Consider the following 13361-nt stretch of genomic DNA (forward strand, 5'->3'; position numbering starts at 1 on the left):
TTGCATTTAGAAGCACAGACATGCGGAAACACAGGGCAGTGCCAGTAACAAATGCTACACAGGAAAGTGTGAAAAATCCCATAATGAACAATGATGGAATAAGCTGCCTAGTGATGAAAATTTCTTTCTAATCCCAAGCAATTAGTGGCTGGCTTATATCATAAAGCATGAAGGTTTGTGTCCTTTCTACACTTTTATCCAGTCAGATATGGCTGTGGATGTTCTCATTACCCATATAAATGTCTAATCCTTTTTTTTTTTATACTGCTAAGCTCCAGGCCTCAGTAAAGCCTGCAGCAAGAAGTAAAGTTTTGGAGAGTGCATAAATGCTCGTGAGAAAGAAGAAAACAAGACAGAGCAAACACATGATGTGTCCTACACCCAAACTGCTACAAAGGACCTTGCTTTGAGGGTTTCATTGGTAGTGGGGACAGGGAGAAGTAAAATGAGGGGTGAGGGTTTGGCCTGCCACTGTTCCCTTTACACCTCTGCTACAAGTTAAGATGCCACTATGTTATGGGGAATTTGAGCACCAAGACAGATTAATGTGTTGCTGAAGACACACTGAGATGTATGCAAACTTTACACAAAGCAGACTATTTGAATGCCAGCTTTACCGGCAGAAAGGAGCCTCTCTGCCTGCAACAAAGTAGAGCAAGGATGACTGTCGCCTTTCAGTGTGTTAGGCTGTTGGTGTTTGTGAAGTGACTTACTGTGAATTGCTGGCTGAGCAAGTCTCTCCAAAACTCAGGGAAAATCAGAATAAGGCCATTGACTTTTATATAATCATGGATGAAATACCTAACTGAAAGCTTTCTTTAATTATGGGGATAGTTGGAGATAGTAACAAAAGCTCAAGTCATTAAGATTCATCTAGAAAGATCATCTTTTCTCTGGTATCTGCAGTAATGGATCATGGAAAATTAGCTAAAAGGAGCTAGATAAACTAGAAGAAAAGATAGACATAGAAATGGATGAAAAAATGGAGAGATGATAGACTGGCAAACAGGTAGATACTTAGATAGGTGGATAGTTGAAAAGATGGCCGTATTTATATAACCTTAAAGACAGGGTGCTTTCTTGGTGCTGTGGTTGAGCACACTGAGCACACTAAGGGCTCCCTGCAATTTTCTGATGCCTCCGTAAGCCTCCAAGAGCTCCCTGTCCCTCTAAGCTGCTACAAACACGTATATACATGCCCAACTTTTAGCACAGTAAGCCACTTGATTTCAATCCCGCTTAAAGTTGAACTCATGGCTAAATGTTTACAAAGTGTGTGTGTGGAGGATGATAATTATTTTTCAGTACTCTTGGTATTTCTGGGCTTTCCTTTGCTGCATTCACAGGGTGGCTTTTTTCAGTGACATTGTCTGAACTGTGACTAGGTAAGAGTTTTGTATTTCTACGTTATGTGATATTTTGTCTTGTAGCTCATAAAGTCCCCTGTGATGTTGAACCTTCTGAGTTTTCAGGACTGGCTGAGATCGAAATAATTTTTTTTCTTAGGGGTTTTGTGGGCTTTTTGGCTGGAGCATCTGACTCAGTCCTTGATTTCCTAACAGGCTAGATCAATCTATGAGTGCCCCAGGGTAAAATACTCCTTTGCCAGCTGGTGGCTAGGATCAATTAGTAACATTTACTTAAATTTTTATTGTTATGATTGTTATTATTGGTATGTATACAAAAATAGTAAGGAATGTCTTCCTAGCAGAAGTACAGCTTGGTGGAGAGGGCTATTTCAAATCTTGAGGATGCTGAAAAAATGTAGGTGCACATTGAGGACTTTTGTAGTCCTGAGTTCTTGGTGATTACAGCCTCAGAGTGTCCATATATTTGTAAGTGCAGGTACAGAGGCAGGTATGTATCCTTTAACTTCCCTCATTCATCCCTGGCTGCCAGGGCTTGCAAAATCACCCCTTCAGTGCTGGCATCTTTTGAACTAGTCACAGTCTGAATCCCAGCAGCAGTTCTCTGGTGGTGTTCCACAAAAGGGTGAAGCTGAGCCCATTCTGTGGCTATATTAAAGGAGCTTCAGTCTCCAGGTCTGCACTTCGGAGACCAACACTCGCTGTCTGCACACATGGTGTGAGGAATGGATCAGTTTGTGTCAGCAGCCATGTGGACTCTCTGGCCTCGATCTCCCAGAGCCATTTGGCTGCAATGGAATCCCAGTAGGAGATACCAACAGTGGGTGCTAGGAGATGCAAACGGGTTTAGCACAGCTCCTTCAAGGCTAGCCAGGAGCAAGACCCTTGGGAATACTGCTAGGAGATCTGCCAGCATGAACTGGTCAGGCCTCAGATCAAATTTTAACTCGAGCAAAACACACTGGGTGTCCTGATTGTATTCACCAGACAAGTCGTCCAGCAGATGAGCACTCAATTCTTCAGCATAAAAATTTTTCACCTCCAATACACCCTGGATGTCTATCATCCAGATTTAAGTGTGTAATCGCTGTAGTGGGTAAGACCTAACTATACCAATGCTAGAGGGAGCCCTGATGGTATGGGTTATAAACCTTCAGAGGTGGCTCATGGTAGACAAAGCCTGTGGATGTGGACAATCTCCCTGAGACTGAAGGAGCAGTTTGTGGGCACAGCATTGATCTGGCTTACCTGGGTAAGGGTGGATGCCATTAGCAAACACGGCTTCTGCGGCGGGCTGCCCATTAGCCTGCGGCGGGAGGCCAGTGAAACCATTCACCCCAATTGGAGATGGGATGCTAGGCACAGCTGGTGCAGTTATGCCAGGAGGCGTGCTTCCACCTGCAAGTGGGGAGGACACAAAATCAGAGCTGGTGAGTACTGGAAGCAATAACTACACGGAGAAAACTGCTGACACAACAGCTGTGACCACCACACAGAAACCTTCTGATAATCCAAGAAGTGAAAAATCTCCTGAGCTGTTGTGCAAAGAAAGGGACAGCTTGCCATTGCTTCTCTGTTTGGAAAGCACTTAAGAAAGGCTTGCAAAACTTTCTTCAACAGAATGAAGCTTTTGCTTGATGATCATGGTCTCTATGGCTAATATCAAGCAATAGAAAACTATAGAAATATCACCCTTCCTCCTCAACTTTCTCCTTGGAGTATTACCTGTTTAAATTGCTAAATAAGCAGATGTTTCTTTCCTAGATATCATTTAGCACCAGAAGCAAATTCTCAGTCCCACCTTTCTACAGCAATTCCTCTCAGTTTCTCTTTGGAGATGTCAGCTTTGTGGGTGTACCGATTTCCAGGACTACTCTGTCTGCACTCTCGCATGAATACACATTTCATGTACAAACTCATTCTGAACTTTCTCAGCACCAGGGATCCTTAAAAGGTTTGGCAAGTTGATTTGTAGCCTAAAAGCAGCCAGTGATACTTTTTTTAGTGTCACTGTTTGGCTCAAACTTGACTTCATGGAGTTTTAGCAGAGATCTCCCACGCAACAGGGGCAAAATCTGGGCTAGATTTGTTTCTTTCATGGAATCATACTTCAGAAGAACAATTTAGTCTTTACATTTTGGTTGGTACCCTGTCACCCACTGTTAGAGAATTCTTAAATTTCTGAGGGGAGAATTAAATCCCTCTGCTACCTCATTGACTGGTCCTCTGTATGTTTATAAATGACTGGGCCGTCTGTACTTCTTGCAACATATTCAGTATGTTTTGAGGGACCAAAAATGAGCTTTCAATGAGTATGAAATTGTATTTTTCTCTTTCTAGCTGTGAGTGGGAAGTTAAACTATCTTATCTTAAGCGATATCTTTCTGTGTCAGGGTATACTACTGATGGAAAGCACCATTTTTGCAGTAACCTCTTTTTTTAAAACAATTGCAGAAATTTTCTTCACCATCGCAGCATTCCATGATGGGTTAGTCCAATAACACACTTTAATGCCTATTAAAATCTGTGTTGGTGCTTTAAGAAAGCCAATACAGATGCATGAGATATTTTAATATGTTCTGATGTGAGTAGCCCAAAAAGCAGGCAATATTTCAGCTCTTTTCTTATACCATGAGCAGACAAGCTGCTGTTTCCCCTTTGCTTATTTAAATGGTGTTGGCCTTTAAAAATGTCCTCTGTGGAGGTACAGGGAGCCAGCAATGGCAACTGAAGTCCAAAGGCAATGCTCTTAGCATATGCCATCAGCTTGCAAATCACCAAGTCTAGTTAAAATTTCAGTTGCTTTTCTGGATCTCTCCCTTATTTGCATAGACAATGTAAGTAATTTTTTTCTAAAATTGCAGCAAGGGATTTGTGCTTGCTATTTTGTGCATGTCTAAGGAAGTTTAGGCATATTCATTGCAATTCTTCAATTTTCTTCTTGTAAAGAACCCCCCTGGAGAGGTCATATCTGTAGTTGGAGTAAAACTGGCATAATGCCACCGCAGAGAACAAATGGCGGTGGTGCATGCCAGTTGTGGATTTCATCCCTTATTTGAGATCTCTTGCTGCAGCTATACCAGGTGCAGATTTACAACATGGAGGGAGGGAGGGAGGGAGAAGAGAAGGAAGGAAGGAAGCCTAAATGAAATTTCATTTTTAACCCCTCTGTGCAGTTAACAGAGTGGCTGACCCACTGCAGATCCACTTTTCACCCAGATTATACCAATGATGGAAGAAATGCAAAACTCGAACCAAACTTTCAGAGATGTCAATTTAATTGCCTCACAATTATGGACTGTTGTGTGAGAGAAACCTGACTCTTGATGGGGAACCATCAAAATGCCAGCAAACAGCATAAAATTTTCAAGGTCTGAATTACCTACTGGGACTGCCTACTGCACTCCATTGACTGCAGGCAAGCCAGGTGACTAGTTTAAACTAAATGTCTACCTTTTGTATGGTTAAAGCCAGTTGAGATGGATCCTGTCTCTAGTCTGTTAGATTTGCCTGGATCCAAACCGCTAAGTTCCTAGGTTCCATGGGAACTTGTAAGCCTGAATGAACTCATGGCCGTGTCCCAAGGAGCCCACTCTCCTAGGGGTGGGATGCACAGAGAACCAGCTGGATTAGGAGGCCTGAAGATAGCAGCACAGAGGCATTGTGCTTAGTCAATACCTCCAAAATCTCTAGGACTTCTGGGTTACCAGTGCTCTTTTTCTAGCACAATTTTTCTTTTGCTTAGGAAAGATCAAAACACTTCTTTTTTTTCAATGTTCCAAACACTTTTTCTAATGCCTGTTTTTCAGAGAACTTTGAAATGTTTCATTTTCATTCCAAGTCAGAACAAAGATATACTTCAATGACTGGAAATCCTGCTATGAAGCAGAATGATCATTTTCTATTTGGCTTTCTGAATGCTAACAAAAGCCAGCAGGAGAATTCACGTTAGGCTTCAGATATCTCCTGGCTACTCAGAAATCGTTGCTAGTGTTGTAGGCTTGCTTGCTCAGACGTTATGTGAAACATTTTCTATGCATCTTATCACAAGCTTTTTGGGTGTTGTAGTAATACAAGGAGTCATTTCAAAGTCTAAACATTTCACCCAAGGAATAATTGTCAATGGACATTTCCACAACCCATTACAGAGGCTTTTCATGAAGGAAGCTACCCATTCAAGGTAAATCTGCAATAACGGCAAAGTGCATAGGCTCTGTGATTGAAAATATGTCATAAGGAGAGTGCAAAATCTTCCACCTTTCATGAAAGAGATCAAAGGATCATCTAAACCAGCATCTTATTTTCAGTAATGACCAGTCATGGGTGCTCCTGAAAGCATGTTAAAATCATGAGCTTTCCTCTCCTATATTCTGACAATAAGAGCTTAACAGTCCCCAGAGAGCACAGGGCACACCAGAAGAGGAGCAGAGTTTACGCCAAAGAAGGGCTGGGATATTTTTCACGTGCTAGATATCACTGCAGGCACAGAATTGGGCTGTTGTACTGGTACTTACACACCTATGTAACAGAACTCACTCATTCTCAAGACTTATTTATATGCAAAAGAGCTTGTGCTCTTTTGTGGTGGGGCCTTCACAAACCATGGCCTGGATTCAGCTTTCCAGGCCCTGAGAGCATTTGAATTCCAGGCAGTCTTTGTTTGACGTTCTCTCTGCTCCCATCAACACAAAACAAATCTAGCTAGTGCAAATATGATAATCTTTCCAGCAGTGGGTTTAAAGGGTGCACATATAATTAAGCCACTTTTCTATTTGGATTTGCAGTAGCTCCATTGACTTGTTGTTTATACATTTATCGTTGTGTAAACATATATTTTGAAATGTGTGGTGTAAGGTTTTTTGAGTCAAGTGCTTTTCCTTGGGTCTCCATAAGTTCGCGTGGAATGAGATCTGTCTTTCTTTCTCCCCCCTTTTTCCCCCTCATATTCTAATACAAGTAAAGGAAAAGATAAGTATCCAATCCAGTAGCTGCTGACATTGTTCCCAGCTACAGATTGCAAAGAGATGCTAAGCTGTGTGTGAACGGGGAGGTTTTCTTTGGCAGACAGGTTAGCAGAACTCAGTTCATTAGGAATGGCCCCCGAGCCTGCATTGCTGTGGTGCCTTATCTCCCTGCCATCCGGTGTTTCTCAGCCACGAGGCATCTTTTCTGGCTGTTTTGTCAGACGGCCCTTTCCTGCTCCAGGGCTGGTGCAGACCTCTTCATGTTCGGCAGTGAAGCTGTTTCTTTCCTCTCTTACTGCTCTGCTCTGGAGTCCCAGATCCTGTTCTGCCCAGTGCTGCCTGTGCCACAGCTGGCTCAGGCAGAGCTCACTCCTCCCATATCTCACCCCAAACCTTTGTCAGGCTGGTCCCCTCCAGACCAGCTTGATGCTTCAAGGTTCACACAAGGGCACTGGTATGCCACATCTCTCTAAACACAGTCCCATCCCGAGTGCCTCTCATAGGAACAACATGCATCACCCCAGGGACCCTTTTATCCCAACCTGTCCCTTCGAAATGGTCCTCTGAAGATCGACCTTTAAGTCCTCTGCTCCCCTACCAGACTCTGTGGTATATTGTGAAGCTCTCCAAATTCTCACTTCTTTCCTCTTGTGGTTTGGCCCCACTTTCCCTGCTGCCCTGCTTCCTTGCTGTTAGGCCACATGCCACTCCATGACTACCAGCCCTGCCGGTTCCTTGACCTGTTCCTGCCCAAATGATTTCCTTGTGCTTCAAGCCCCAGGAAAGCCAGTCCTGTTTCCATCTCAGCTTAATTCTCTGCACAGTGAACCATATACTGCAGCTCCTAGCATGGGCTTCTTGTGACACCTCACAGCATAGCCAGATCCTGGCAGCCCTCCACTGACTACCTGTCTCTGCGCCAGCAGCCAGAAACCATCTCACCAAACACTTGCATTCCTGGTATGCACCGGAGGTCTTCCCTGAGTACCTCTTGTCCTATTTCACAGTAGGGGAAAAGCTTGTGTCCCAAAGACATAGCTCATCTTGATAATAATGATTGCATCTCACCACAAACCTTATCTTGTTTGTCTTTGGACCAGCCCGGCTGTGACAGCACCAGCACTGACCCCCTTGGACATCCATATGCACCACCAATAAACCAGTGTAGGTCACTGGGGGATGTTTTGTGCCATTTGGAGAGTGCTCAGAGCTAAAGGAAAGCTCTGTAAGGGATAAGGCTGAGAAGAAAGAGTCATGGCTGAGAGCCCTTTCCAATGCCTTCCCTGCCAGCACCCTTCCTCCTTCCCAACAAGACCATTGCTTCACAGCTCTGGTGGGTCTCAACCCTCTTGTTCTCCTCACCCACCAGTGAGCACCATTCAGCACAGGGCACAGCTAGCCTGACAGCCCACTGCTGGCAAGCCCTTTGGCTTTGCCCTTACAAATATTTCATGATACAGAAGATGACCTGCAGCTGGCCCCAGCTCTGGAAGAGGTGGCAGCAGCCTTTCTCTGCCCTTTCTCCCACTCCCAGACCACAAAAGGATCTGGTCGGCTCCACTTCTCTCTTCTGGTGACCTTCACCAACAAGACCGACATTTCAGTAAACACCCACTGGGGGAGAACGTGTCCGCTAACATGTCCTGCCAGGTCACCTCTGGGATGTGGCCAGATTTTCCTGCCCTTTGCCCTCTCCACCCCCCTGGCTCCTTACCTGAGGTTGGTGTCATGGGGGTGGCTGCCAGGCCATTCATGTTCAGAGCCGCCATCTGCTGCATCTGGGCTGCAGCAAAGGCTGCCATGGGGTTCAGGTAGCCGCCCTGCGCCACCGACGCCATGATCGCGGCTTGCTGCTGCATCAGCTGGAACAAAGAGAGCAGGGAAAAAATATCACGCGGTCACCAGCAGGGCAGCCCGCAGCACCGGCACCAGGATGGGGACCCAGTGAGGGGGTGAGGCATCCCTCTCTTTTGAGATGGCAGCTCACCACGCCTGCGGTACCCCCCGGCCTTGGCCTTCCTTCTCGCTATAGGGGCCGGAGGCAAAGTGCATCTTTGCATCTTGGGTTCTTTATGGTCCCCACCCCCACAATGTGTTCCACTGTGTGGAGGTCTCCCATGAGCTGGACTCAGCCCTCTGACTCCCTGGTACTTCCCTGATGAGAAAGGCAGAGAAAAGACTTTATACAATCCTGAGCAGAGAGGTTTTGTGGCTTAAATTTCTTGTATCAAAGCTCTGGGAAAGCACTGGTAGCTGCTGATTAGAGAAAGTGTCTGTGGAGCGGTGGGGAGAGGGGATCCCTTCTCCAGAGCAGCAAGCTTAGCCAGTTCTCTGCACATAACCTGATTTGTTTCCAACTGTCAGTGACAAAAATCTTTTTTTCTTGTGCTGCTGGGAGACTTCTGGTGGGCACTGACTAAAATCATGACCAAACTTTCTAACCAGATTATAGCACCTATTTCCAACACAACCAAGGAGAAACTCCTGGAAGAGCTGTACAAGAGAAGGGAACTCCCTTACGTTACCAAGATTAATACTGTGTAGTGGGACAATCCCTCCCCTGTGGTTTTGATCTGGGATGACTTACTTAATTATTTTTTTCCAGAAAGTGATCAAAATGCTGCCTCTTTTAGGGCACCTACAAGAGGCAGAAATAAGGAACCCAGGCTATATTTTCAGGCATTTTGGAGTAAAAATTTCGGAGCAGAAGGGTGGTGAATAGTTATGCATGCTGGAAGTGTTTCTTACATTAAAACCAGACTTTGCTATCATTATTTTACACTCTGAACCTAGTACACAGTCAGTGCAGTTCATGTGTGCAGTATGGCTGCCGTGGGCTTGTAAAATGCTCCTGCTGTGAAGGAGAATACAGTCTGGATGAAGTTACCTCTTGTCCCCTTCCCTGGACCTGCACAAAGAGCCAGACGAGGTAAATCTGAGTCTGTAACCAACCCCCACTGGTGACCAATGGTGGATGCTTAGAGAAAGTGGGGGAAAGAGGATGAGCAGAGAGCGAAACCTCACTCCGTTCATTCCCCAGTCTCTGGTAATGTGTTACTTGGTGATAATAGTGGAGAAGGAAACTGTTTTTCTGTAGTGATTTTAGAAGTGACTCATGTCTGCTGTCTCCAGAATTGGACTACCTCTGTTTTGCTGCCCTCTGTGATTTCACTCTCCCATCAGGAAATCACTCTCTGATGTTGTTTAAGCACATGGGACATGCTTCTCAGCATTAAACAGACCTCAAAAGTCATGGCAAGGAACAGACTGTTCCCTACTGTTCCCTTCAATATTGAAATATCGGCTAAATTAGCTGTTCATACACATACACACTAAAACAAATCCTTGAAATCACTGTACTCATTCAAATGCTGAAACTTTCCTTGTCACCATCGGTAAAGAGACCAAAGTAAAGGATGCTCTGCCACTGACCTGCTGTATAACCATGCACAAGTTGTATAAATTTGCCTTGGTTTCTCCAGCAATAGAATGGGACACAGGACACCTGCCTCCCCACATAAGAGTGCCTTCAGATCTACAGATGAAAAGTGCTCTACTAGAGTTGAGTACTGTTATTTTTTGAAGCCTAATGCAGATTGGTGGCAAGGTGGTGGCTTTCCCTTTGATTGTTAATTACCCTTTTTTATTATACCCTGCATAAGACACTTTCACATTTTAATTAGTGATATCCTGTTCTTTGTAATTACTGATAGAGCGATTAGACAATGTTTTCTATTATAGCACAATGCTGATTCCCCTTTAAAGAGTACATTTGTTTCTAGGCACCATTTGAGTTTATTCTCCAGAGGAAGCACTGAGCAGGTGATTTCAGTAAGTATGCCAATGAAGTGAATGAGGAAGGGGCAATCAATCCATCTTTAACACTGGATTAACTCCAATGCTGGGTGTGCTGACTCGTATTTTATTTTCTGTGCTGGGTATTTTCACCTGGGGACAGCTGAGGATGTAACTGGCCAGTTGAAGAAATGATGGCCAAGGTCTGTGCCTATAGGATCTGTTCAGCGCTGCTGATCAAAGAAGCATCTCTCTGAGATGGATGCGGTTGCAAGGGCTGGGGACAGTCCCAGTCTGCGCTTTGCTAACTTTTCTCTGTTTCTGCAAAGCTGACAACAGCTGCATAAACAAACCCCCCTCAAAATACAGAGCGACATGTGACTGGCCACCTGTGTGTCATGGTCAGTCTGGCTGGCAGATAACAGCCTGGTATTTGTACCAGAGACCTTCTGGGCAGGCAGGGGACTACGTTTTTGGCATTTCCCATTGTCAAATTCAGTAAACTAAATACAGATGGAGTTTCCTCTGAGCCGGTCACCTATTACAGTTGACGTGATAACAGGCAGAGGAGTCTAGGCCAAGATTTCTCTCTCCCTTCTGTACCCGAATGCCTCGGGGCAGATGAATTGCAGCTTTGTTTCTCCCCATTGACTGTATCTGGAGCCCGAGGTGATCGGTTCAGCTTCGTGTATCAACACAGTCAGATAAAATCATTCCCACCCCTTACCTGGCCCTCAGCAGATATTTTTGGACCTTGGTTCCCAAACATTTTAAAGAAAGGTGTTAATCCTTTTTTCATTTATATTTCACCTGTGCTGCAAGAGAAACAGGGCTCTATATAAAAGATACCGTGCTGCCAATAGTAGTACAAATGATTGTGCTGCTCCAAAGACAATCTCCATTTTGCACTTAGCAAAGCTAGGCAATCACTTGTGACATTATTTCTGGCTTATGCAACTCCTTCTCCTGCTTATGGATGTCTCTAAGCTGTTCAGAGTTAACTCCACAATGGCAGGTGCTCCTTCTGGTTTGCAGACCAAGTAACCTGAATGTGCAGCTTCTTGTGTATTCAGAGGGCACTGGAAGATGCATATTTGTAGAGTATACCTTGGCTACACGCATACTTCTATTTGCAGTGTAATGTCATTCATGCATTTCTGTCACAGACCTTCAGAAAGAAGAAGGTATTTTCTCTCTCCTTATGAAAAGAACTAGATGATCCTAATCTGCTGATTAGTGCTGAAGGTGCAGGGTCTGCAGCCTAAAGCCTGGTGGGTTTCAGTGAAACAGTCACTTAAAACTGGCTGTACTCCCACAGAGACTGAATTAAGATCTTGAGGAGCAAAGAGGTTAAATTTAGCTTAAGGTTAAAAAGCTAATGCAGTAAAAATAAGGCCCCAATCTGTGATTTGGGAAAGTAGGTTCTGTTGCTTCTGCTACAGCAGGCATCCTGCAGGGAGCAGTCACCCCATTTCTGTTAAGCTCAGTGCCCCGTGGATACCCAAGATGCCATGGAGACCTGGAACCCTCCCTGGCATGGTGAAATAAGCTGGAGCCCTGTACCTTATGAGCCAGAGGATGTACACTTTGCTGCAGCCTTCAGAGCCAGACCGTGGGGTATCCTGGTGTCTCCTCCAGAGATGGAAGGAGTATAGCATCCTGTACCTGAACACAGCCATGTACCCCAGCTAACTGGCTTTGCTTACTTGGCTAGAGAAGGGACCCCAACCATGTCCCAACTACGTCTGGATATCTCAACCCTTGAAAACACTCCTGCCGCCCTTCTGCAGCCGTGTTTCCCGTTCATGCCCTTCTCTCTCTCTCTGGTTGGACGTGCTCAGGGGCAAAGGTTAAGGAGGAAGAGGAGGGGGGTCCTTCCCAGCCCAGTGGCTGGTGGTCACAGCCCTGCTGAGTGCAGCAGCACCGTGAGGGTAAGAGAATGGGAACTCGGTCACCTTGAAAGAAGCTGACAGCATAGTCCTACCTCCTTTCCCCAGGGTGGCTCCAGGGTAATTTACAAAAGCAGGGCAAGTCCTGTAAGGGTCACCAGTCTCCCTTATAAAACCTCTGGGGCATTCCCAATAAAAGTCACCCCACTCCTTCCCCAGCTTTCCCTGAAGACAAATGTCCCATCCACTCTTCTTTCACTTTGAAAGAGGCCCAGTGTATGGTCCCAGTTAATAAAGCTGTAGAACGTGAGGCAGTGACCCCACCAGAGGCAAATCAATAGCAGCAGGGCCCCTGGGTATTGTGTACTTTAAAATATGCCATTTGAAATGCAGATTTTCCCTGCCTGGGCTGGGGCCACAGAGCAGTAATCAGAAAGGCAGCCGCCGCCTTATCTCTGATCCAAGGGGATGGAGAGGAGCTTTTCCCTTCCTCAGCTGAAAGGACATTTTTCCTTTTGCTTCTCTTACTTCCTTGGCATGATCTTTGCCTCATCATTTAAAGCTTTTTCCCATCCAAGTTTAAAGATTTGTACCCTTTTTCCTCCAACCTCAACCTATTGCTCAAATATTTATCTTCTGAGGAGACCAGGAGATGCTACCAAACTGGTTCATGCCTGTGGACAGCACCTCAAGAGCTAAGAGCCTGCAGTCCCTATCCCAAAGCTTGAGAACTGATGGGGCAGCAAGAAAGGCACTGGTAAGGCCATCCAAAGCACGGGAAGGGGTGGTAGTGATGGCTGGTCAACAGAGAGAGATGGGAGAATTTATCTCACACACCCTTTTGCTACCTTAAGTTAAGGTGGCTATACTTCAGCCAGCTCTGTCATCAGTGGATAGATAGACACCTCCACAGGCTTATCCATCCTATCCTAGCATGGGACATTAAGGTAAAAAACAGCAAAGGGTGAAGTTTTGCAGCACAGCTGCACCAAAGCAAGAGCTGGCTGATGCACAGCTCCCTCTCCGTGTCTTGCTGCTACCTTTGCACGAGGACAGATGCATGTCTGACACTGCCGAGCACCAGCTCAGGAACAACACCAGCAGAGCATTAACCATACAGCACAAACACGATGCTTACTGCAGTTTTCATCCCAGAAGTGGGTCCCTGTGTGGTCATTGTCAGTCTAGTGGTGTGGAGTGAGGACATGTGGCCAGAGGTGGGGTTGGGAATGGGATGGCTGCCTCCGGCATCAGGTGGCTGTTAGACAGCAGGGTTGTGCAACCACACTCAAGGAAAGGAAATACTGTCCTTCTCTTACAGGAGGAACAGATGCACGGAGAGATGA

General features: G+C 45.5%; 1 protein-coding gene across 1 annotated transcript in view; it reads right to left on the reverse strand.

Moving 5' to 3' along the window:
- CELF4 (CUGBP Elav-like family member 4) overlaps nt 1-13361 on the reverse strand; it is a 673141-nt gene that overhangs the window by 19410 nt on the left and 640370 nt on the right. The window contains exons 7-8 of the mRNA XM_052776636.1: nt 8046-8193; nt 2616-2765 (exon numbers count right to left, since the gene is read on the reverse strand). Of these exons, the coding sequence (XP_052632596.1) occupies nt 2616-2765; nt 8046-8193 (298 nt within the window). The remainder of the gene's footprint in view (nt 1-2615; nt 2766-8045; nt 8194-13361) is intronic.

This window comes from Harpia harpyja, chromosome Z (genome assembly GCF_026419915.1).
Source record: "Harpia harpyja isolate bHarHar1 chromosome Z, bHarHar1 primary haplotype, whole genome shotgun sequence".
NCBI classification, from domain to species: Eukaryota; Metazoa; Chordata; class Aves; order Accipitriformes; family Accipitridae; genus Harpia; species Harpia harpyja.